General features: G+C 36.5%; 2 protein-coding genes and 1 long non-coding RNA gene across 7 annotated transcripts in view; 2 read left to right on the forward strand and 1 right to left on the reverse strand.

Moving 5' to 3' along the window:
• GREM2 (gremlin 2, DAN family BMP antagonist) overlaps nt 1-27,107 on the reverse strand; it is a 562,614-nt gene that overhangs the window by 472,010 nt on the left and 63,497 nt on the right. The window lies entirely within an intron of this gene.
• Nucleotides 1-27,107, forward strand: part of FMN2 (formin 2) — a 165,287-nt gene that overhangs the window by 118,361 nt on the left and 19,819 nt on the right. For all 3 annotated transcript variants that reach the window (XR_012774784.1, XM_075495975.1, XM_075495977.1), the window contains one exon: nt 11,548-11,599. Coding sequence is in view for 2 of the 3 variants with exons in the window: in XM_075495975.1 (XP_075352090.1) it covers nt 11,548-11,599 (52 nt within the window). In the remaining variant the exon portion in view is untranslated. The remainder of the gene's footprint in view (nt 1-11,547; nt 11,600-27,107) is intronic.
• On the forward strand, nt 1,216-9,178 carry LOC142407016 (uncharacterized). Its single transcript, XR_012774785.1, has 4 exons — nt 1,216-1,393; nt 1,919-2,175; nt 2,826-2,996; nt 8,844-9,178. It is a non-coding gene; the product is annotated as an uncharacterized LOC142407016 (long non-coding RNA).

A 27,107-nucleotide genomic window follows, 5' to 3' on the forward strand; every position in this document is an offset into this window, starting at 1 on the left:
ATTGTTACTATTGATGTATTAATAAAAAAATCTTTTTTTAACGTTAACACTTTTATTAGATTCATGAGACAAAAAAGGTTGTATATTACTAGCTTACTTGTAAAGATTATTTCATTCGAAAGATAAAGAAAGGGAAGAGGCAAGAATGCGTTCAGAGTCATAACGTTTTAGATGAAAATGCTAGTGGTATATATGATTGCGGCTGTTCAGCATTTGCCTTGCCAGCCTTGTCAGTAGTCTTAAATAATCAGCATATTCATTAAATATGCAAATTAGCGAAAGGATGCCAGTCCTTTTTCTGATGGACTTCAGGGTCATTCTTAAAATGATCGTTTTACTTAACAGAAGATCAAACTACCTGTCCGATCCTCTCTACGCTGGCTTAGTGGATATTTGCAAGTATGCTTTATCCTGTCCATTTGATTTCTGAGGGTCTATGTGCCTCAAAACCTCCAAGGCAATCCTCTCTGTTCTCCCATGTTTTCTGTTCTCTTTTTGGGTCCACATGCTGCAAATCATCAATCACAAAGTATATAATGTGGTTCTTTTGTTTTCACAAATGTTAATAATTTTTTCCTGAAATTCTCCATAGCCACAGGGTTTAAAAAGGGAAAAGGAAAAAAGAAAAAAAAAAGAAGAGCTACTTTGAAAAAGGAGATTGGAGAAAAATTGTCAGAAAATACAAGACTTTTAAAAATTATATTATTTTGTTTGTTATAAAAAACGTTTCTTTAAGGGTTTCCAATATTTGAGTAATATAAAATATGTGTAAAATTTAGTAGAACAATGGTCCTTTTCCAATGAAAAGTTATTCAGGCCAAACTGTAGGAATCTAAAAAGTACTATTTGCATCTCCCCAATATAGAGTATATATTCACTGAAGTTTTCTGTCCTTGAGTTACTCCCCACAAGTTATCACAATTTGAATAAGAGAGATTGCAAAGGAAAACACTATTTGGGAACCTTTTCTCCTTTGTTCTGTATGTAGTTGTGGATGGATAGGGACACAAAAACATCAGAGATCACATCTGCCAGTTTAGAAAGCTTCAGAAATCACTTCTTTTCCTGGGGGAAATGTGTCTGACACATGGGAGGGTGGGGAAATACTGAGGAAACTAATCATCATGCAATTTGTAGGGGAATTTCATTAGCAGTTAGTAATCCTTTAACTTTGTCCCCATTTGATAGGATAGCCAGCTCATGTTGAAAGAATTGTGTGTTCATGAGCCACAAATGACTCTCAGTCCCCAGGTTTTAACTGTGGTTAACTTTGCAGTGAAAAGCAGTCTTTGGGTGTTTGCTGTTGGGACTCCAGCTAGGCTGTGCATTCTTGTCAGCCTGATAAGGCAGGAAACTTATGATAGGAGGGAGCAACCATCACTCCCTCGGAAAAGTAAGTCTGGTTTGGGAACTGGGAAGAGGCAATATGTTGGAATCACAGCTTTTCCACTGAGATTCTATAAATTGTGCAAATGTCGCAGACTTCAAATCTGAGCAAGTCATCCGATATCATATTCAGAAGCCAAACCAATATAATCAGTTTTAGGCTTTAGAAAAAGCATTATAGTGCAGGAAATTTAAGCACTAGACTGCATTGTTTGTAGAAGAAGTAAAACCATAATTTTCTGATGATTATCTAGTTCACCTAAAAACTTTGGGAATAATTCCAGTATGACTGTAAGTTTGGGAGCACAAGGTAACCATGCAACCTTTGGTACCTTCTAGTCTTATTTTGCAAAATTCTGCAGTTCTGCTCTTGTTAGTGAATGCCAGCCCCAGGTTTCATTCTGCTGGACCCAAGAATACAGACTCCTCTCCAGACCCAAATTCTAGCCACATCCTTGTGATCTTGCAGAATAAAGATGCTAAAATTGTCCTCTTGGGTGAACTGTCTGTAACCATCTTTCTCTTTTGCCAGGAGGAGCATTCAGGAATCCAGTTTCCAAATCCTTAGTAAATGAGTGTATAAATCACAAAGTGTGCTGTATTTATCGCTGTAGCTGCAACGAGATAGTTGGCCGTGACTTGTTCTTTTAGGTCAAGCAGCAAAAGGCTGTGCATCATCAAATGATGGATTGTGAATGAGACTAAAGCATCAGACTGAATCTTGGATGGCTGAGTTCAGTTCCTGGCTCCAGAAGTACTGTAGATGATTGCGAAATGAATGCTGCTAGGGTAATCTTAATTCTGGCATTTTCTAACCCAGAATGATTGATTTTGCAGATTCCATTTTCTTTAAATGTTGCTTTTATAATTTGATTAATATAAGGGAGAACATAGCACTATTTCATAATTTTTCTAAAAATAATTTGAGAAAATATGACTAAAACACTACTAGGAATATATATGAATAAATGTTTTTGTTTTTCTTTTTTAAAAAAATGCAGAGAACATTAAGGGGTTGGATATTGGTAGATTTATGTGGAAACATTCACTTTAAATATTATTATTATCAAAATATACTCATTACTAAAATTTAAAAAAAATCCATTTTTTTATTTTAGAAGAAAATGTTGGAAGGATATGAAAAGCGAGCAACATAAAGTCACTAGAACAAAAGATGAAGGGATTCACACTTAAACAATTTAAGTCCATGAATGTTTACATTTTTATGTTAGAATTCTTTTTGTTGGATTATTGAAAGAGCTTTTAAAAGTTGTTCTTTGAGTGCTGAAGTATTTTTTTAATCTCATACTGACATCTTAATGCTAATAAATAGTTTAATGTCAGTATTGTATAAACTTGTCCCTACCTCAGATGTCAGCACCTCCATTGGTGTGCATTATTACATAATAATCCTAATTCAGATTGTGTTGTATTTGCAGCACTAAACAGGCTTCACTGAATTAGCCTCACCTTGCCTCAAAGTCCATGAAAGGCCAAACCTTTAGACTGGGGCTGGCAGCTGTTTGCGCCTTTGGCACAGGACCTCAAATCATTTTTGTAGGCATCAGTACAATGACTGCAGACAGCACAGGTGTGGTAGAGTAAAAAAGGTATGTCGGCACCACTTGAGAACAGATCAATGCATGAGTGTCACAATAGCGTGATACAAGTAATCCACCCCAAAATATTCTGAATAAATGCAGCAGATTACTGAAATTACCAAAAACCTGTGGATAGTTGGGGGGGGGGGTATTAATTCACATTTTAAATCTCTTCTCCAATAAAATCCAAAATGTTTTCAAATAAGATTGATTTTACCACATAGTTCTTGGAATGGAGAAGGAAAAATAAGAGGAAGGCATTAAGGCATTAAAGCTCCTTCATTAGCCCTAATCACTATGGCATGACATGTTCTTCAGCACTGCAGAGTCCAGGCTCACAGCTGAAGAGCCTTCCTTTTTAAATCAGGCCTGAAATCTCTTGCAGTACCTTTACTGTACCTAATAGCATATTTAGTCCTCAGTATGCTAGCTAACTGCATGTCTGTTTAGTGCCTAGTCCTGACCTGACTGAGACCTTTGAGCAGTGTAGGATTTTAGAATCAGTAGCAAGGAACGTGGGGTGAGGACCTCAAAGATGCACATGAAATACAATGTATTTTACTTCTGTGAATGTGACATATGACAACATTATAGTGAGTAGTCACTGAATGCACATAACTAGGTATGATGGAGTGATTTTCTTCTTTTTTTTTTTTTTTTTTTTTTTTTTTGAAGTGTTCCACTTCTCCCTTCACTCAGCTGACAGCAGATGTCATCTTTCAAAGGGTGGCAAATAGCCTACCTTCTTACCAGACTGCTGCCTGAGATAGATTAAAAGAGGACACAAATAGCAAAATGTGGAGAGAGTTCACATCTTGAAACACAGCACGTATGAGGGGTAGATAGGACTTTTCCTGAGGTTTTTTGTTGTTGTTATTAATTGATGTAGTTATTAATTTGAAAAGTCAGTCTCCTTTTATAGAGTCTGTTGTTGTTAAGTTTAATTTTTTTTAACTTTCAACAAAGATCAACTTTCAGTGCTCATGTATTCACTGAGAGTTTAAGCTGTGGTTCCATAGATCTTGGCCATAATCTATGGGGCTAGCACATAATTTGAGTTGTTCCTCTTGTGTGAGAGTGTAAAGTCATTGTGAAGTGCAATTGGTTGGAACCAATATAAATGTTTATGTGTTTAACTTACACATGTTGAAAAAACTGGAACAACATAATTAGGAAAATGTCCAGCATATTAGATGCTGTATCCCCAGTTATCTTCAAGAAACTGAGGTCTGAATGAAGTACTTAAATGTTCTTTTTCATGTATGTATGAAAATCTTAGAAAATGGGGGAGAGGGAGTGGATATTCTTCATGCTCACAACCTTCTATGAATTTGTCATAGGAAATACAGAAGGATGTAAGACTCTTGCTAGGATTTCTTCTCTTGCAAATCTTTCTTAGCATGAATGTTCCCGAACATAAACCATCCAAATGTACTTGGATCTTTGTTCAGTGTAAATAGAAATTCTCAAAGCTATAGCAACGTAGCTCTGATGACTCATTGAAAAAGCATTGTATCTGTCAAAAAAAACCCCAAAACCAAAACTGGCTCCACTTGAAAGTTACTAGAAAGCACATTCATAGCTAATTATAAACAAATACTAGTTAACACTTTAAATAAGAAGAGTGAAAAAAGCAAAAAGATTTAGGACATAGACAAGCAGATGAAAGGATTCTTGTTGCCTTCCATCTGAGATTACTCAGATGTATTCCTGTATTCAATTACCTGAGAAGATGTGATATTCCCTTAAGAGAGATCAGGAGATCAGAAGGAATGGCAGTTTCGTGCATCTTCTTACTCATAGCCCTTTGAAACTGGTTCAGCAGAAATAGCTTAAATTGCAACAGGGTTTGGGGCCAGACGGTGACTACAGACAGTAATCACTGGGTCAAGATCCCACCACAAACCAACAACAAAACATTCTGGTGGAACAAAAGCTCTGAGAGGGCGTTTGAATGCTGTTTGAGTAGACCTACAAGGTCTACTTGGAATAATTTCTGAATCGGAACCAAAGGGTCCAACTTGTTTTGCAACTATGCTTATCTAGTACTTTTGCATATAAAGGACACTGATAATTCTTATTAACTGCTAGCTTTGAGTCTATTTTTCTCATTAAATTCCTGGTATTATTGCATATTCAATTTTAAGCTTAAAGTTTTAATGCTTTTTTTAAACAAAGCCACTAAGCACAAGCCCCTGCTGTCATTTAAAAATTAATAATCATCTAACTTTTCTTTACAAACTTCCCCAAACCCCACTTCCTTTTTGATAGTTTCCATCTAGAATGGCTACTTAGTTCTTCCCAGTGCCACTCATGTTCCCAACCACATTAGTCTTATTTAATAAAACATGCAAATAGAACAAACAACAAAATCCAAAAATTGAGGCAAAACACATTCAGAAGTCTAAAGGGGGGGAGAAAGAAGTTTTTCTCAAGAGCTTTCTACTGATCCTGGTGTCTTTGCTATTTTGCTTTGGTATTTCAAGGTATTTCAAAACACAGCATTGAACAGTATGCTGATTGCCAAATAAAATAGCTATAAGGATTACTTTGGGGGTTTCTGGGGGCATTTAAAAGTACAGGTACTACCAAGGAGAATGGAGGAATTTTCTTAGTAGCTCTGGCAGAGGTCTTGTAAATTTGAACCTGAGACCCTAATAATACCAGTGTAACTACATGCCCTTGCTTGTGGTGGTTGTTCATCCAGTATTTTCTCTCCCTATCTTAATTTTCTTTCTGTCTTAGTCACACGCATGAGATACCTACAGCAGGTATCCTCATGGCCTCTGTCAGGCACCTCAGGTCCTCAGATCTTAGTGGAGCTGGGTCAGCAGTGATAGATCAACTGCCTGACGTTCCATACACTTTTTAAGAAAGTTTATCCCTCAGTTTTGTTTTTAGTTTTGTTTTGTTGGGATTTCTTTTGAGTTTGTGGCTCTGCCAGAGGAGATATTTGGTATATTTTCAAAGTCCCAGCTACTATTCACTCAGCACCACTGTGGAAAAAAATATGTCCTCTTTAAAGATCCTGGTAAATCTACAGCAAGGGTTTATAAAAGTGTTAGCAATAGTGTTTTCTTTTTCAGTAAAAAGAATTTCTAAAAATTCCACTGCTTTTCGATAGTATGTATATAGCACAGGGGCAGAACAGTCCCAGTTTAAAACAGTTCTAAGTCTTTGACCTCCCAGGTAGTCTTAGGTCAAATATTTCTTAAGATTTTTAAATCCTCTAGAAGAGATGATAAAGAGTGAAATGTTGCACTTTCAAACAAGAAATTGCAACAATTGATAATAGAGACAACAGATGTTATATGCAGTATCTGTCCATACAGAAAATAGTCTGTACATACAGAAAATAGATATATTCATGTAAATAACTTTTTTAAAAATCAGATTTGATGCAGAAGGTATAATGGTTAATTTTGGAGGAGACTAATATAGAAAGTTTATTGGACTGAACATAAGAAGATACTTGGCAATGTTCTTAGTTCACAGAACGGCTTGATTCCTGCAGCGATTTTAGCATAATAGGTCCGAAATGTCACTTGCCATTGAGGTCAGAGGGGACAATTTGTGGTCAAAAAATGGCTTTTATGTCCTTACCTTTTAACTGCTCTTAATTTAATTTAATCTTCTAGGCTTCTTAAAGAAAAAAAAAAAGGAGTATTTGTAGAAAACTGAATTATGCTGTTCTGCTAAAGACCATTATTTTCTAGAATGCCTGTGTATACTTCTCACATTCAGTTTTGTGAGATGCTTCAGATTTTCATAAATGCATAGGTCACTTTAGTATGGCTATTCATATATGTGCCTTTGCAGAAGTTTATATGTAATCTTTGCAGGACTCTAATCTAAACGAGTTGGAAGAGCAAACGGGGATCAATGGCATGTATCATTTTGGAATGTGGGTATATGCTGATAACCACAGAGCTTTTGTGCATTAAGTTAATTAGACTTCATTTGTGAGGCCTCGTTGGAAAGCTCATTTTGAATTGCATGAAATCAAGTTTTATGCCTCAATTATAAAACATCAAGCAGTAAACTAAAGCAAATATGAAAAGTGATAAGATAGAAATTAGAACATCTGATGTGTGGAAATTTTGAAGAAATACATATACCCTGTAGTTAAACGAATTGATTGAAGAGTCTTGGATATAGTACAGTCCTCATCCTTGGTAAGGAATGACGTAGGGAGGAAGGAATGTACTTGAATTTTGACCAAATATATAAAGTATTTAGGAAGTATAGACCTTGCTCTAAAGGGAGCCCATCTTTAAATACTCTAAAGGTATCTTAATGGAAAAAGCAGGCAAACAGTGGAACATCATCCAACAAGATGGCATTAAAGATGCTTGCAAAAGAAAAAGTAAAAAGATAACTAATTCAGTATATGTCATAAATAGTAGGCAAGGCAGCTTTGCTTCATGAGAGGTCACTTTCACTCCAAAATGTTCTTTTTTGATATGGCAATGTTTTTCAGTATGACCTGAGATTATTTTTCAACTACATCCTTTTAAGTAGATTTTACAGAACATATATCCCTTCAGGATTATGAGAGCTGCATATAAAGCCCTACAATATATTGAGTGTATGCAGGCAGAGATATAAAACAAAGTTTTACCTCTGTTTACTGATGCATTACATGAAATATAGTGGCTAGTATTTGCTATATGATACAGTCTTTAATAGATTTGGAACAGTGTATTTGGAGGTGGTTTTGTAAGTTAGTGTCAAGGATCAAGAAAACTACTCTTAGCAGGGGGTTGGAGAAAAGATGATGAGTCAATAAAATAGGGAATATTTTCATCTGGGAAAGATAACTGACCCAAGAGCGAGAACTCCTATAACTGTCAGAAAAGCCTGCAAGCAGTCGCTGCTGTGGTCAGCTGATGGATTCCGACTACATATGAAAGCCAATATGGCTACTGGATGACTACAAGACTTCTTTTAATGTTTTTCAAAGAAAATCAATAAGCCTTTCCAAAGTAATCTTGCTTCTTAAGGATAGAGATAGAAAGAAATTTTAGTGGCAGAACGGAGCACTCGGATTTGCTCAGCTGCCGTAGTATCCCTGGAAATGACCAATTTTCCTGTATCAGCCATTGCCATGGTAGGATCCCTGTGGAGCGGGTAGGGATTTTCTCGTTTCTACTTCACCTGTTGGAAGAGTTCCCTTTTGTAAAAGGAAATACACTTTTGTCCCAAGGTGGACACCTTGCAGCTGGTACTTAGCACTTAATTGATATAGGCTGCCAAGAAGGAAGAATGCCAAACTGGTGCCTTTCAGGCACTCTCTTTACAGTTGTGATGAACGGCTTTGGAGGAACAAGTGACAGTAAAGATGCATTATCCTGAATGAACTGGTGAAGTCTAATGCACTCTGGGACACTTCAGCTGAATCTGTCATGACTCTGAATTTTTTTTCCTTCCCTACTCAAACAGGAAAAATGAGTTGAAAGCAATTTACCAATGAGGTGATTAGTACAGAGCAAAATACCAATAACCACTAATACCAGGTGATCATACTAGTGTTCCAGAAGTTATAGGAATCTCCAGCTGCTTCAATGTCTAATAGTTATTTCATTGTATCCAGGTGACTTTTGTGTTTCTGATAACAGGAGGCTTTCTTCCCTTGCTGGTTAAATCTCAATGCACGCCTTTTGACTAGCCATTGTCCACAGCTTTCAGATGTTTACTGTATACTAGTGCAAAAGGAGTCATCTGAGTATTTTGTTTGGACAGGGACACATCCCTTAGTGTACATACCATATTTTCTTCTCTTTCACTGGTGCCACCTGTTGTCTTTTGGAAGCAGAATTGTTTTCATAGTGTTCTTTAATTTTTTTTTATGCCTAGAAAAGTAAGGAAGCACATGGATTGCAAGACAGATTTACACTTGAATAATAGCCTTTTGATAACATGCGAAAGGTTTAGAAGTGTCATCACATATTTGGAACAGACTACAAGGGAATTCTCTTTTAGAGAAAATTATTTCCTTGCAAGACTCTGTTTAATGCCAAGAGGTGATCTGATGCAGGATGAAATCTCTCTCTGTGGGTATAGTAGCCGCCTTATGCATATGTACTTATTACTGTTTTTAAAAAAGCTATTACATGCACCTGCATCATTCAGGGATTCTCAAGGTTCTTTTCATTGTGTAATACCCATTCTCTATGAAATTATTAAAAGTACAGATACCTGAAGTATTTTTTTTTCTTCCTCTCTGGACCATAGTAACCTCCATTTAATTGAAACAAAACTTGCTCCAGAATGAGGACATTCTGACATGCTTTGATAAGTCTAGTATAATATGTTGTGCTTGGACTCTTTCAAAAAGTAAATTGTGGAATTTTTGCTCCATTGTTGGTGGGTAAATAATTGTTTGTAAGCAGAACAGTTGAAATAAGGAAGAAAAAACCAAAACTAGACAGCTCAGATGATGTTATATCCCATTAATCCTGGAAGTTATAAAAAGAATTATATCCTACAAATATGATATATGTACTAAAAGACTGTCCTAGGCTGGAACATGCTAGCCTCCATTTCCAAGCATTGTTTAACTGAGAGGAGTCCAAATTACATTTTTCAGTAACAGAATTATTTATTTTAAAAGTTGTATCCACAGATACTTAGTGAAAGTGTTAATGCAGAATTAGATACTGGATCTCCCTTCATCCAGGGAGTTTGTGTGCAGTTTCTTCTCTCTTGCACCATATGGCTTTAGAAGTCATACCTTGACTTTCAGGATTGAAGTATGAAGAGAAAAAAAAAAATTAATGAAATTCTGTCAAAGCTGCCAGGTTTCACCTGGTTTCATATCCAAAGCAAGGCAAGGCTTTAAAGAAAAACTCTAAGTCAGCCCAGATTCACTCAGCACTGGGCCCAAGTTCACTCAAAAGGGTTGTGAGCCCTCACAAACCTTTTGAAGAATCTGGGCTGAGTTTCAAGTCGGTACTGAAACCTGTAATCAGGCAGGCTTCACGTGCTCTTGAATTTCCTTGAGAACATTTACCCAGCTCTCCCTCCAGTTTTCTGTGGTTTGCTGGGATTTTTTTCACTTTCAGCAAAACAATGATGGAGCCCAAGTCTTCAAGTAATTATTACTAAATACAATGTTTGCTGCTGCAAACATCCAGGCACTGCTTACCCTACTCAGCAGGCTACATTACTACTAATAAAAAGCATTTGCAGCATCAGACCTAGCTCTGATCCTTGTCCTGACTAGGGAATGGATAGGGAAACTCCATGTGTGTATCTCTGCTACAGATTTCACATGCGTATTTTAGTGTTAGTGTATGTTTGTAAAGTGCAATTGATTGAAACATCGTAACAGAAAAATAGTGGTTATCTTTGTTCCCTAATAATTGCATTGCCTTTCTCATTTTTGCCAAATTTAAAATCAGGATTTTCTTTTTCAAAGGCGGTGTGTCTACAATGTAAAAAAATAATTTTAATGAATTATTATTGTAGAGCTATGTAGGGAAAGCGGAATGAAAAATAGCTTGAAGCTTTATTGTTCTTTTTTAGATTTCTTTATAAATTCTGTACCATTGACATCTGTTTCCAGGATAGTTCAGAGCCTTTTCATGTCCCAAAACCCACTGATTCTTGGGAATCCTAAAATTCTCCTTGCAAATTAGCAGGCCAGTAGTCCAGCAGACTGAAAACGGGAATCGAGTTCCAAACTAAAAAGCTTTTGGCTAAAGCATGCAGATCTTAAATGGGATTTAAGTTGTGCTACCTGAATGACTATATAAATCTCACCTAAGCACACATGCACAGAGCAGTTTGTACTATGGCTTTGCACATTGGTGACGCCTAAGTTAATATGCATGTTCTTGTAGATTTTGTGTATGAGAATACCCATCTAAGTTAAGTTAAATGGGTACAAAATAAAATATGAGAGAACACATGGAAAATACATAATTTTTTCACCAATGTGTGGCAATGACAGTTTAGTATTTTTCATTTCCTTCACATGATCACCAAATGATAATTTTCTTCATATAAAAACATGGGCCCTCTATAGCTCTAGTACTTCACTAACTGATGTGCATACAGGGAGATGGTGTGTGCAGGGAGAGGGAAGAGAGCTTTTATTTGTAACTATCTAGCAACTTTTCTAAAAGCTATAAGGCTGAATCCTTCCTGCTCTTCGCTCAGCTTCTCCTCCTCTTGGTAGACCAGTTCCCATATTTGTTAAGTTTTCAGAATCATTCTTTAAGATCTGTTTTTAAGTCACTTTCACGACTTGGTTGTTATTTATATCACTGCAACTTTTTTTTTTTAATTTGCAAAACTTGCTTCGAGGTTTTTTTCTGGTTGTGGGTTTTTTTTTTAATAAGGATATCAAAATTCATGCAGTTTTGTGGGGGTTTGGGGGTTTTTTTGTGTTTTTTGGTTTTTGGTTGGTTTTTTTTCTCTCAGAAATGATGTACAAGAGTATATCCTCAGGTGGTTTCTATACATTTTATACATGACATATTTACAATGAACATTATCCTGAAACAACAACTTTATCTTTCATCTTGTAGCTAATTCTTTGATTGTATTTTTACAGCTAAAATAGACCAAGAAAATGAAGAGAAGTCACTGACAGAAGCACATAAAAGGTAAGAAAGAACAATGCAGTAAAACCCTTCTTTGAAAAATAAGTTTTGGTAGAAGTTGCTGTATTGGAAGCCAGCATTATCGTATTTTTGAATAGTGAAAGAAATGCACTCAGAAAACTAAGTGATATTTATTTATTGTCAATTTTAATCTGACAATTAGGAAAAAAAATTGAAGGAATATAGACACGCAGCCTACCTTTAGAGAAATATCGCGCACGACTCCTGTCTTTCGGAAAATGCATGTACCTTGTGTAAAAATAAATTCAGAATATACCATTTGGACTGAGAGAAAACTGTTCATACTACACTAGAACCATGGTGATTTGACAGACATGTAGCTTTCCCCAGACAACTAATATTCATTAGGTACCACTTCCCGTGCTTATAAAATATCTGCTTTAAAATAAAGAATGGAAATCTGTTTTTTAATATACCAATGATATGTATAATTAAATGTGACTTCCTTAGTAGAATTGCTAATACATCTTCAAATAGCTTTTTGTGGCAAAAAGCAAAATACCTCATTAAGTTTCATTACAGATGTGTGCAGTTGAGAGAGTTTTCAAAATTGGGAACTTCACTGCATTGCACAACTTGTGGTTTCTTCTGATTTTTTGGCAATGTTCTCCAGAAGCAGTGTTTAAATGGGACAGATTTTTATCTGTCCCAGCAAAAGACCAAAATATGACACACACCATTTATAGTCCAAATTTAGTGAAACTGACAGTCTGCGTTTGTTTTTCTTTCACTAAAAATAGCATCTTCTTTTTGTACTAGCTACAGCTGCCACTTGAATATATGCTAATGAATATATTCGTTATATATTCCCAGAGCTGAGAAGTCTCGCGCTAGGATTCCAGTAAAATATACCACTAAAAGGTTGTAGTTTTTACTATGGTTTATTAGCCAGGCTATGGCCCCAATGCCCAAATTTGCTACCTGCTGTAATGCCACAGTGCAGTTGACATCTTTCCTGGTACAGCACCACGTTTTCTCTCTATTCCCTTGGGCCGTTTACTAAAGATGGTACCTGAAAAGGAAGCCAAGGGGAGAGTGGATGTTCCTTTGCCACAGGAAGCTCCCTTCTTACTTGTAAGGAGATGGTAGGTCCTTGAGTGGTACATCAGTGATGCAGGATCATGATGGAAAAAATGGAACAAAGGGAGTATTGCTTTGGCTTAGTATCATACCTCTTGCTCAAGTATATGAAAGGCATTCCTGAAATTTCTTAGGTTTGTTTAACTGCTGAGTTACATAATTCTTATCCTTAAAAATTTCCTTCACAATAAAACTTTGAGAGAAGAAACTGCTGTTAGGAGAAGAAATTTTTGTGATCTCTCACAGCTCGTTTAAGGAAACTGTTTCCCCTGTGGAAACTGGATTAGACTACATGTCCAAAGCTGACAGATATCTAAGGACAAGGGGAATCTGCAATCCAGTCAGAAAATCTTGTGACCTGTTACTGTCTTCTGGGGTCTAATTCACTCTCCATTCTTATTTTTTTTCCCTGACTGCACTGGAACCATCATATCAAAAACTTCCTATTAGTATATCTAGCATCCACAATATGGGGGAAGAAAGCAAACTGCTCCCTGGATTCTCATTCAGCTTGGTCTGCTCCTTCTGACTTGTCCTAGCTCTTTCTTCTCCCCCTATGTTGAGTGCAGCAGCTCCTTTTACATAGTCATTTGTCAAAGAAGAAAATTCAGCTTCTTTGTTCCTCTTTACTGTGAATATCTAGCAAGGATAACATCCCACACAAAACCTTTTGTGGAACACATGAGGAATTATGCTAGGACAACATTAGGGCAAAGTTATTTTTTACTATTGTCTAGGCTACATTTCTGTTTCTTTCTTCCTTCCACCTTCCCACTGAAATTCTTAATCGGATTAGTGGTATTTGTTAAAATATTGAAGACAGCTTCATGGTATAGTTTTAGTATTATGTATATTTACTTCACTAAGATCTTTAATTTGGCTTAGAAATAAAATGCTTGGGATCTTTTTTGGCGGGGGATGGGTGAAAAAGATGAGAACTTAAAAAGCTAAATAAAAGATTAGTTACATTTGGCTAATCATAGGTAGAACAGCAATGCATGGGATGACTAGACAAGCAGGTAGTGCAAGGAAAAGTGATGGATTAGATGGAGCAAAATTAATGTGATTAATGTGCTTAGATTTTCCTTTTTGAAGTGGATAACTTCAGCCCGTGTATAAAATCAGGTCTACGCCACGATAGCATTTCTTTAGCTTTCAGTAAAAACTACACATTTTCCTTTGTTTTGTTTTGTTTTGGTTTTTGTTAGTTTGGGCACAACTGATATCTCCATAAAAATATGAAAATCTAAAAGAAAAGTTCTTGCAGCAATAACAACAAAAATGTTTCTAAAATGAATAATGATTTGGGGAAAATGCAGCAATGTGTATTTTAGAAAAGCTCAGTTGTGCAATAGATGAGCTGAAATGGAAAGTTAATCTTCCGCACAAAATAAAGACACAGAAAATGGAATGTCTGCTCCAAGGACTCCATACAGTGTATAGCTGTTCATTTGTCACAAGTGAGAAAATGTTTAATCGGTTTTGAAATGATGTATTCTCTCTTTATTTATCGTGTTTAGTGACTTTAAGAGTGTCAGTATGTAAAGTGTTTATCCAAGGAATGGATTTCTGGCACATGGATAAAATGAAAAGTGAAATGTTTAGTTCGCAATAGGCATATGTTCCAAGATCTCTCTGAGTAAGTATCCCGAGATGAGAAGAAAGCACACAGGTCTGTGTTTATCTAGCTTACGCAGGCAGACAAGGAAGGCTCCAGCCTGGTATTAACACTGAAGTGACATGGAATGTCTTCACCAAACCCCAAACAATTACATCATTCCCTTAACAATATTGATAAAGTGTAATAAAAAAGAACCTGGCAGTTTCCAATTAGATCCTTATTGCTAAATACTTGAGAAACTGTGAAATACTTGACAAGTTAAAGTGAAAACCACTGTTTTGGGGGGAGGGGAAAGAAGTAAAACAGGAGAGGGAGAGGAGGAGGAGGGAAAGAGACGCTGCTATATTTTAGGAGTCCACAATTTGGCACTTTTTTTTAAATTTTAGATTATGTCTTCTGTCACAAGATGCATAGCTATATACTCAGTTCACACAGCTGTATATAACATTTAAACAACTTTATAATTAAAATTTAGCATCTTTGAAAACCGGGAGATACACACTTTTCACCCAGCAACAAATACGTTCTCTGTTTTCTGTATTTTCATTTACTTAGCTTTAAATATCTCTAATCTTTCAAGATGTGATTTTCTTTAAGCAGGGAGAAAAAATTAGAAGCACTATTGTTTCTAGGTATGCTTAATACAATTTTAGAATGAGAGTTTGATCACAGTACCCACAGCAAGCGGAAACCAAGATTGCATCAAAGTTACCGTCAAAAGTAGTATGATAGCTGATGTCTTGTTTACCATGCGAGGATAAAAGGCAATAGCAACAGCAGCAACATAACCTTGCTGGTTTATAATCATAAATGAGCTAGTTACTCCTCTTCTTGCACTTTGTTCCTGAAGAAGCAACAGCTAAACAACCTGACTAGAATTACCAGAAACAGCATTCAGTGAAGCTGAAGGTCCTAATTCTCTGCCTCGTTACCTCTATTCAGCTGGATAGCTATGAAGGAATAGCATGTAGCTTTATTACTTTCTTATAATACCTTACACAATACTTATTGTGTTCTGATCTCCTTGGAAGGCTTCCAGATATAGGGTCTTTTTTTAGAAGAAAATACATCCAGGTTGTAACACTGATCTCTCTTCCACTGCAATAGTTAAGATGATCTTTTTCTTCCCCTCTACCTGCAATGATTCATCTCTTCTTGAGATAACACCTTGGGAATCATTCACAAATTGAACTGGAGGTGTTTGGTTTAGACCTGAGAGACAGTCAGATGATCTTCAATTCTTCCTGCTATCTCTCAGTCAATGAAGCATCAGATTCTAAGTTCAGTCCAGTAGCACTGAAAATTGCTCAGTTTGTTTACTCATACTGCACTCATGTAAGAGGCAATGTATGCTGAAAATCTCTTAAGAACACTACAGATCCTTTTATTCCTAACATTTCAGACAGTATAACCCTGCTTGAAGTGATAACATAGGTCACTAAGACAACAGTCCCATATAATGGTGGCTTGATTTGGGGTGAAACTGTTCACCCGTTTTTCCTGCTGTGATGCCTAATGAGGGCTGGATAGACAGAAATGCCGCTCACTATCATGGCTTACATGGAGTACATGACTATCGTGTACCTCACTGATTTTGACAAATTTGAGAATTTAATCTGTTCTTTAGTAAATCTCAACGTATTATGAGAATATATATTTGTTTTATAAAAAGTCAAACAGAGGACTTTCTGCCTTCTGACATAAGTATCAACTGGGGAATTTAGGATGTGTGTGGCTGGGTATGGAACACTCATCTTCCCACATCAGGATATTTTTATTTAGTTTATTTTATAATTTGCTCCCATTACTTGCACATTCCAGTGATTTTTTTTTTTTAGGCTTTTAAGTGCTTCCTGAGTGCAGCGTCCCAGGCACCTCTTCTGTTTTCAGAACTTTTAATAATCCATTTAGCAATGTGTTGTTGCTTTCTTTGCTGTAGCAACAAATGACATTAATTTTGAAGAGAAATGTTTACCTTTAAATTCCCTGCAAAAAAAGTAGTCCTGACACAACACTCTTCGCAGACTCCCATTGGCTTCACTGAACATGAGACCTGGGGAGGAACAAAGCTTTACACCTGCTTATGAGCTGACAAGTTGATGACACTTGGAGAAATAGCAGACAGTATGGTACAATGGCACTGCTGAAAAGCAACACCTAGAAATGTAGCACCTAAGTCTGGTAATCCTTTAAAACAGTAAATGTTCCTCCCGCCTTGCTACCCTCCACACAATGGCTTGGATTGTTTCCAAAAGTGAACTGTAAAGTTAAAGTGAAAATTGAGTTAATGATTGAAATAAAGTGGTGAAAAGCTCAGAATGGAGAGAGGTATGTAGTTTAAAAAAAAAAAACAGCACAACGCTTTTAACTGAAAGGCAAGAATATGCTGTTGGACTCCATCTTTCACTACTCTTTGGCCCTTCATCCTTTGTTGATTCTTTTACTGTTAGGTCTCTCTTCTTGCTGTGTGGCTCCCAGCGTGCAGACTTTAATTGCTCATAGTAATACATTTCAGACCGTAGGTATACATTAGTTGCATCAGCAGAAAGTAAATACTTGGTGAGCAAAGGAAATGTGTATAGAAGAAGCTTACAGATTGTTAAACAGATTGGATCATTCTAGTTTAGTATCTTGTCTCTGACAAAATATCAGGGCTTGTAATGCAGTAATGGAAACTTAGATGGCAGTTTAGTGATGTCAGAAAGGCTCTTCTGAAATATGGGTAATTGATCTTTCCCTGAAAGATGAAGTCTTTGTCTTTTCTGAAAATATTTGCCAAATGACTGCAAGTCCTTAACCATTTGCACGGTTGATTTTTATCTGTAAAAGCATTGTCTTTTCTTTTAAAGATGTTGGGCTGCTTGCTTAAAAAAATCATTTTATCTTATTGGTTTTAAATTAGTTTGCATTTAATGGCATTCAGTGCTAGTATGAACAAATGGTAATATAACTTTTAACAGACTGGGGTACAATTCAGAGTTCTAATATTCGGCAACATAAACTCATCTTTATGCAATTTATTCTACAGTTTATGTAGAGGACCTATTCTTAGACCTTACAGTAAAAGGTAAAGGATATTAGTTTAAGGTGCAAAGACAGTTACACAGCTAAGTAGCATTGATAACAATACAGCTGTGTAACACCCTGATAACAATACAGTTAAAATAACTGTGGTCTGATCATACCCAAAACTAATGCTATAACATTAAATTCAGGGTTAAAAAAAAACTAAGAGAAGAATCATGTAGCTAATAAAATTAATGAAAAAACCAGAGAAATTAAAATCTTTAAATGTGGCACATTGTTTTGACCTCCAGTTTATGTCCAGCAGGTGGTTTCACTGAGTAGTCCTCAAAAATTCAAGATATTCCTCTTGAGCTGTTACAGCTGAAGTAAAATGCTTGTGTGTGTGTGTGTGTGTGTGTATGTGTGATTAGCTCCAGTGCCTCTCCATTGTGCATCACCTTCTGATTATGCTCAGTAGGTTTTTTCTTTCATCATATTGTCTCCCTGAGCTGTTTAGTTAAATTGTTTCTTACGACTTTCACAGTATAGTGTTCACATTTGCAATGACTGTGACTTGAATGTGGATAACACTTCTGCTTTTACTGTTTTATTTTGATTTGTCACTACAGTTGTTACTTTCTTCCTTGCTGTATTTAAGATTTACTTTAAGGATTATTATATTATATTGCTGTTGTCATGTATATGCAAATAGAAAAGCAGAACGTCAGGGATGTGGTTTAATTAGGTCACAATTGCATTAACTCATCTGGGAACCATCCAGTAATAACTTGTACAATATAGGTCATTCCTTCCATAATAATTTCCAGCTGATGGAAGGCTGCCATCAGCCCCGCCACAGTATAGGGCTTGCCTCAGCCTACTGCTGAAACCCAACTGTGCTTCTCTTATATGGAAATTAAGTGACTAGGAAAAAACCGTTGCCTCTCTACTCTTCCTTGATTTGTTCCTCGGCCTTGTTGCCTTGTTTCTTGTCTTCCTTAACAAACTAGATTAAGAAACAGCTTTGGTGAGCCAGATCCCTTCTGCACTGTGTCTTAAATGAATATTTCTCATGGGATAACTTGCACCCGCTTTTCTGAACTGCTGCCTGAAAGATAGTTCTACCTTAATCAGTCTGTTGACGAGGTAAAAGTTCCTTCTCCACCCCAAAGGAAACAACTAGGGCAATGGTCACCCCAGACCAGAAACATCATGAAGCCTTCGTGTAATCCTTGGAAGGGATGGGAACAGCTCCTCCAGACATGAGAGAATGTTCTTAGGCCAAAGGAGTATGGTTTATTTAGCTTTGCTTGGATGTGTGAATATCGATGATTCACATATCCAGAGTGATATGGTTATTTATTACAATCTTTCCATCAGTTCCAATGGCTGCCACCTTTTCATTTAAACTTGATCCTTATAGAAGATGTGAACCATTTTTCTCTCCTCTTCTAAACAAAGATACTGTCACTACTATGAAGATAATATATTGGGATAAGTCAGGAGTTCAATCATAAATGCCTGACTTTTGAAAAATGCATGTAAAGACCTTTTCAATCTGATACTTTATCAACCCAAATTTTCATAGAATCATAGAATTGTTTAGGTTGGAAAAGACCTTTATGATCATCAAGTCCAACCATTAACCTAGCACTGCCAAGTCCACCACTAAACCATGTCCCCAAGCACCACTTCTATGTCTTTTAAAGACATCCAGGGATGGTGACTCCACCACTTCCCTGGGCAGCCTGTTCCAATGCTTGACAACCCTTTCGGTGAAGACATTTTTCCTAATACCCAATCTAAACCTCCCCTGGCACAACTTGAGGCCATTTCATCTCATCCTATCACTTGTTACCTGGGAGAAGAGACCAACACCAACCTCGCCACAACCTCCTTTCAGGTAGCTGTAGAGAGCGATAAGGTCTCCCCTCAGCCTCCTTTTCTCCAGGCTAAACAACCCCAGTTCCCTCAGCCGCTCCTCATCAGACTTCTGCTCCAGACCCTTCACCAGCTTCGTTGCCCTTCTCTGGACACGCTCCAGCACCTCAATGTCTCTCTTGTAGTGGGGGGCCCAAAACTGAACACAGTATTCGAGGTGTGGCCTCACCGGTGCTGAGTACAGGGGGAAATTTTGAAGGATTTTAATTTACTTTCATGGGATTTTGTTGTAATTGACCCTAAGAATATAAAAGCCCCTGTGAATGTTTCTGTCTTCTCCAAAGGCTAGATTTCTTCCATTCATGGTTGTGCTGGCTTTTGATGATATTAGGGAATCCTGTGTACATGACTGTTAAGGAGAGAGCTCTTGTACATTGAATTAAGTAAGAATGCTCTTCAGAGCAACCCCAAAGGGTTAAGATGAAACTGCATCACAAAACATTTAAAATGCTAGGAGGTTCTATAATACCCAAGTATTTCAGAGCATTTTTATTCTATAATTTTCAAAGAATAGAAACTGAAACCTAAGTTTAACTTGAGCACCAAAATAGAAAGAGCACATGACAATACTCCCAATCAGACCTGTAGATTCATTTTGCTGGTTATTTTTAGAGTGTGCTTTTGTAAATGCACATGTATAAATTTTAATCTATGCTGGATTATATTCTTAGAGCATGGGTTAATATTATATGTATATGAAATCTGGTAAAGCATCTGTGTGGTTTCTGTCTAGATATCAAAATAATCCGCTCTAGGTTTAAGGCAAATTGCTTTTTATTTTGTTAGATAACTCTGACCTTGACCCTGCATGAATTTCATTTATAAAAGTGAGCCATACCATGGGAGCAGGAAGATTACAAGGCTGAGGCTGACATCAATAAATTGAAAAAACTTATAAAACTTTTAACACAATATTTAGTACACAATGGTTATACTATCTCTATATGTAATTATAACCTCTCTAAGTAATAATGATTGCTCAGAAGGCCTCCATTGCACTAGACAGTGAAGATGAGGTGTGTTAATATAAACATCTGGAGACAAGTTGGGCTTTAATGTGAGGCATTTAGGTGTTTCTTACAGCACTGAGGCTAGCAGCTTGTGTGTCAGATCACTGCTGTTGAAATTCATTCTACTGCTGTATTCTGTGTCTACTGGCACCTTATTACTTCTTCAAGTTCAACTGGCCAGGGGTTATTGAATATGTCTGAAGCTCATATGTCAGTCCTTTTTAAGACAGAAAAATAGTTTTCTCTTGGATGTGTTACTGGGCCTGACTTTCCAGTGCACACAATTACATGACGTTGTCTTACGCATGCTCGTATTGTATATGCCCCGTTTAGCACAGAGCTATCTATGTGTCTACATAACAGCTTAGCAGGCATGCATGCACATGATATCCACACTAACATAAAATTAAAAGCATTAAACTCTGAGAAAGAGAACCTACATGTTCATGCAAAGTATGTGGGATTGCAGCTAACACCAAGGCATCTAGGGAACTGTAAATACCAAGTTTTTGAGAGAAAGTTTGAACCTGTTTAAAATTGTCATTTTAAAATGACAGGAGAAAGCACATGCAAATTAAAAATGCATTAGAAGAGTCATGCTAAGAAATGTTTGCTTTTTTTCTCTGAGTAGCCTGTTAGAATACAATTGTCAGAGACAAGAAGGAACACAAGGTTAGCTCTGTTTCTAATGTATTATCTCAATTCATGTTTTAATCTGAATAATATTCTTGAACAGAGACATAACCTTTAAATATGCATAACAGAATTTGGGTTCACATAAACCCCAATTACTGGGTGACAAATACTTTGTACAGGATATAGTGAAGGTAGCAAAAATACCTCTAACCTATATTTCCTGATCTTTGATTTTCAAACAGCTGGAGGCTGACTCAATCTGTGCAGAATGGCTTTTTAAAGACTCTATTTCTTTTGTCATCAGAAAAGTTCTGTCTGCCAAGATAGCTCCATCCTGGCTGTGACATAATTTAGCACCTAATCCTATGCCACCTTGGATAAAAGATGGCATTGTTACATCAGCGGAGCATTTGCTTACATCAGAGCAATGAAAAAAAACCAAAAAAACCCCCCCCAAAAACACAACAAACAAACAAACAAAAAAAACCCAAAACAAAACCAAACCAAACAACAAAAACCAACCAACCAAAAAAACCCCCAAACATGTAGAGGAACCAGGTTGTACCCTAGTGTTTTAGAGAAGAATTAAAATAAAAATAGGAAGAAAAAAAATAATAAAACCAGAGAAGGAAAATCTTGAAGAGTACTTTTAAGATGTGGTGTTAACTGTGATCCCTGATAACCTAATGTTTCCAGAAGATATAAGCAACAGGAAGTGATTTGGCAAATTTCTTCATCATTCCCAACCAATATACCTTAATCTGGACCTGATAAAATTATTTCTAAAATAAACAGATTGTGAAAAACTCAGTGCTCAAATTCACCTTCCAATAAAACTATAATTTAAATTAGTTATGGCCATATTATTTTGCTACTTTGCTACCCCTATTATGAAGGACTTTGTTCCTGAAAGACAGGACTAAAGAAGTACCCACCCATTGAAAAATGTAAATATAAGGGCTTGGAATAACAGTTTGAACCAAGGTTGAAATGGCAATCTGATATGTGAAGGTTTTATTCATTGCTAACTCCGTAAGTTCATCAGTCCTCTAAAAATTTTAGTTTTCTGAAAAATACTTGTTTTAAGTGCAAGGTTATATTCGTAATACCTATTGAATGTAACAGTCTGTGTCACAGTATATGCTCTGTTTCAGTAACTGGGTCTGCTGCCTTCAGTGTGTGGCATAAAATATAAAATATATAAGTTGTACATTTGTGTTACTAATCAATGTGTACAACTGATAATATAGATCATTGTTGATGAATATTAAAGCTGTAAAGCATCCCTAGTATTGGGGGTGGATGGAAATCAAAATTCTCATGAACAAGGCAGACTGGCCTGTCAAAACGTAATTTCCTGTTCTTCACATTGGATGCTTTTTGTTGGGCTTTTGCTGTGGGAAAAAATGGTACCTCAAAGGTAGAGGGATTTTTTTTTTTTTAAGCTGTTACTTTTCATCTAGTTGGAGCAATAAAACACTTTTTCTGTTTAATATGAAATTATAGGAGGCAAGGGACTAGAGATGAGGGAGATGACTTAGGATTCAAAACATTGCAAATGTTTGGCAGGTTTTTTTTTTTAGAGGAAAGGAAAAATCTCTTGAGACCTTTGTTTTCTAAGGAACAATATTACAAAATCCAGTTACACAATATAAATTGGCAAATGAAAGAAGAGATTAATGACTCTGGCGTCTGACTTAAGCTGGTATATTATCTCTTTTTAATATAAGAAAGATACTTTTCTTCCTTAAAAAAAAGGGGGGGGGGGGAGGAAAGGGGTGCCAAGAAATTTCTTACCGACATTTAAGTACTAAATATTTTGAATGAACCTATGTTTATTTTTATATTTTCTCACTTCTGATTATGCAGGACAAGGGACAGCACTGAGGAGAGGCAATGATACTTAAAAGAAAAAAAAAAGTTAAGAAAGTGATGTAAAGTTATAGAGCAGAGAAGACCCACAACAAAATATGTCAATAGAAAATGAGAGGCTTCTTAGGATGCTGTGCATATTAAGTTTCCTCACAGCCTTGTGCTATCTCAATAACCAGGATGCTGGTTCTATTTAATTTTATATAATTTTGCGTGACTTTGTGGAACTGCTTGGTATTCTGTTTTAAGATTAACTCTTGTTAATGCTTTCAGATGTTGAAAACACAAAGAAAATATGTACAAAGCCTTCTCTTTGTAAAACAAAACAAGAATTAATATGACAATTCATATGATTAGCTTTTCCAGGAAGCAAGTGCTGTTACCGATATACTGTACTCAACCTCCCTATATAGTCATCAATTCAGGATCAACACTCTGAACTGGCTTATATGCCTGCCAACTCAGTTTGGCTTTAAATATAACTCATGTCAGGTTTCAAGTAGTAAGAGGCACATGTAGACTTTTCTCCACTTGTTGCCTTCTTTCTTTTGGTAGACTATGTTAAGTTTTAAATTTTAAGTCTAAAGTCTAAATTTTACTTGTGACTTTAATCAAGCTAAAATGTACCTTAGCAGCTCCTGCCTGACTCAAAAGTGCTTCTGAAACACCACTGCTTCACAAAACTAACACAATACCACCAGTAAGACTACCTGTTCTTAATCTCAAACCTACATAAATGATGCTTAACAATTTATAAAGCCAAACCCAAGTAATCAAGAATATCCAGGTTCATACTTCAACCAAAATACGTAATCTGTTAAACAGTACAGAATCTTTCTTGCAAAATTGTAGCAACATTTTTTCTGCTTTTAAATCCACATTGAAACAAATCTTTACTCTTGCAGGTGATTTAGTTTGCTGTATGGGGAAACCAGATGCGTGTGTGTTTGTGTGTGTGTTCACCATTTCTCAGAAAGGTCAGCCAGGGCATGACTGTACCTATGGTTACTTTGCTATTTGTTTGGCCACGAAAGCGTCATCAAATGATGTTGCGATGAAAATACTCTTGTCTATTGCTTTTTTTTTTTTTGCAAAAGAAGTATTTTTGTAGTTGCCAGCTGCTCTATCTCCTCTCCCTCTCCTTTTGCTTGACCTACTGCGTACATTCACATACATACATGCATGTGTACAAACATGTGTTGTACATATTTATAAACTGGCCAATGCATTGCACACAGCAGACTTGAATCTGAATCATTGTCTGCAACTACTTGCTAACTGGCTTCAGAATGGAATGGAAAAAAAACTGAATAATCCATAGCTCCTCTTAAAACATTCCTAACAGATCAGATCTATTAGCTAGAAATGCTGTCAATGAGCCACTTGCAATGTGAATAGCTTCTTTTCTTTCTCATATGCTTAAATTTGGTTTGGCTGTTACTGCATCCATTCCTTCGTTCCCTCCAAATAGAAAAATCATTTACATAGTCTCATAGTTGTACGCAAGGGAACACACAGAAAAGTCCGGTGATTCATTCATCAAATTTCCACATTTGAGTAAGCAGTGAGTTCAGTCATCTCAGTCTGCAGTGATTTTTCTGAATTACACAAACACTTAAACCAATGAAATTAGAAGACAAGAAAAGGAGAAGAGGAACTAACCATCTTTCTTGATCTTATTTCTTTCCTTACTTGTCAGGGATGAGCAACTCTTCCATTGTTTTGAGAGAGTTAATTTTATTTAATTCCCCTTCAGGGCCAGCATGAGGGATATGAAACCCAGTCTGAAATCTGTTTAAAGAATTCTGGCTTTTGCTATGTCAGGATAAGACAGTGGTGTGAACATCACTGCCTTATTTTTAATCATGCTTGAAAAGTCAGGCTGTTTGAAGCAAAGCCAGTGACCTCCTTTACCTCTTTTAATCCCTGAAAATAACTCACATGCCCTTCCTTCCCTCTTCCATGACTGCTATCTCATCTCTAATGCGCATTCTTTTCTTTTAAGACACTCGCTAAGAGTATGGAAAAGTAAGAACCTTTTCGCTCGAGAAAGGGACACTAAACAAGATTTGCAATACCTGTTTGGTAATAAACATTTCATTTTGCAGATAGGTGAAATGAAATCCAGAGAGGTCAGATGAGTTTCCCAAGGCTGTATGATGCAGAAATTGATTTGGGTATAGGAACAAAAGCCTCTAGACTCTAGTCCCTTATTTGGTTCAAATGTCTGTGTGCCTGCACATATAGTCAGGAACAGTATCAATGGTATTTGCAGATGTTTTGTTTCAAAATCTGCTGAAGGATCAACAGGAAAATTTGAATGGGCTGTCCCACTGAAAAGCACCAGAGAAAAGGTATTTGCTGCCTGGCTGAAGTCTGAAAGGATGATATCTAGTCTTGGGGTTATGGCGATGTCATCCAAATTTCTCTTTGTATATAAAATGCATATGCCCTCCTGCAATCAGCTTTGAGATACGTCTAGTTTGACATATGTAAACATTTCCAAATCAGATATTTAAAGAGTGTAGTAATATAGAGGATTTATTACTATGCATGTTTTATTATTTGATGCATTTGGATTCACTTTATTTGCTTTGTCTTTCATGTGTGAATTATGCCACTTCGTCTTGTACTACAAAAATGACAGCATCAAATGTATAGCAAGCAGGTTTCCATATGTCTTCTAAATGTACTCTAAGAGACTTAACTGCTAAATAAGGGTAGACCTCTCTGGTTAGAAAAAATATAGTAACTGTCTTGACTGTTTGATCTGCATATATAGAAAAAATATTTGATTCATGGAGATTTGTGCCCTGAAGTATTACTGTGTTGCAGCTGATGTCTTGTGCATTGTTACCAGGCATTAGAAAGGTGTGACGTATTAACAGTGACAACCTGCTACGCTGCTGCTGTTTCACATTTCACAAACAGCTTATTTCCTTTACCTCCCAAAGTAACTGCCACGGAGGAAAGCAACCTGGCTGAGCATTTCTCTTCTCTCTCTAAACCTAGAAATTAAGTTATAGCTGTTAGACACATCTGTATGCACGTGTAAGGTTGTACTGGTTATACAAGTGGTCCTCAGGGAGATTTTCAGTCACAGACAAAAAAACCATTGACTATCTCCTTCTGCTCTCAGAAGATAGCTGGAATAATTGAAGAATAATGGAAGCCTTTGCATCTCCAATAAATGTTAGTTCTGTTTATCAATTTTTTTTGAGTATTCTCCTGTACAGTATGAATTTCATTTTGTCTTGGCTTCCTGTTTCTTGGGATGTTTTCCTGTGAGGGAATTCTAGCTCATTACCTCAAATTTAAAAGCATTCCTTAGGATGGCCACTCACTGTCAAATTCTTTTTACATTATTGTCATTTGCGGCATGGTTTGAAGACACGTTTCTCAGAACAAGGCTTCTTATTTGAACTTCTGATCTTTCTACATTCTGTAAATCATTAATGACCTTCATTCAAAGAGCTTCCTTAAAAATAAGCCATTGACTCAGCTGATGCCTCCAGATTTCTCTCGTGTCCTGCATTCCTCATGTTCCTTCAAAAATGTTGCCAGTTCATTCTGAAAAATTAAATGAGCCTTTTATATGACTTCCCCACTAGCCAGCTCCAGAGCTGTAAGTCTAGGGGAAGGGGCTGGCAGGAAAACCAAAAGATCTCCCTGGTATGTTTGCAGTCTTGCAAAAAGTTGAAAATATGTGAAAGTAGGCAACAAGTTTAAAATATAGTGCAGCTGACTGATGAATGTCAGGGATATTCTTTTTGAGTGATTCTGTGGGACCACAGGATAGACGACAAATACTTTCCCCAGTATAAAACTGTGGGAAAAATGTAAATAGGTAAGTAAAATGGAATATTTTAGTTTAATCAGTAGTATCACTCATCTATAAATCATTTGAAAAAACACACCAAAACCCAGCCACAAAAAAGACATTCTATTGATTAACCAATCGCTGACTTACAGAACAGAGTGCCATGGTAGGCTAACTGAGAGAGCTGAAGAAATGATACACTCGGGTAAGGTGGCATTTGGGTATCAACGCAATGTGTTTAAAAAGTGTGGATGGTTTTGTCTTTTACATTTTTCTGTGCCACATCTTAGTTGCTCAACAGCTTCATTTTGCTTCAGCAGATGGGAAAATGAATTACAAATTAAGAGAAAAAGTGTGTAGAATTTGATTGGTAAACTGATGTTAAATTTTTAAGCTGTAGGCTTTTTTATTTAGAAATAGGATAATTTATGTAGATATTTTTCATGTTGGGGAAAACAACTGGAGTATTGAATTTTGAGAACTAGGACAAACAGTTTCACAGAG

This window comes from Mycteria americana, chromosome 3, assembly GCF_035582795.1.
Source record: "Mycteria americana isolate JAX WOST 10 ecotype Jacksonville Zoo and Gardens chromosome 3, USCA_MyAme_1.0, whole genome shotgun sequence".
Classification (NCBI taxonomy): Eukaryota; Metazoa; Chordata; class Aves; order Ciconiiformes; family Ciconiidae; genus Mycteria; species Mycteria americana.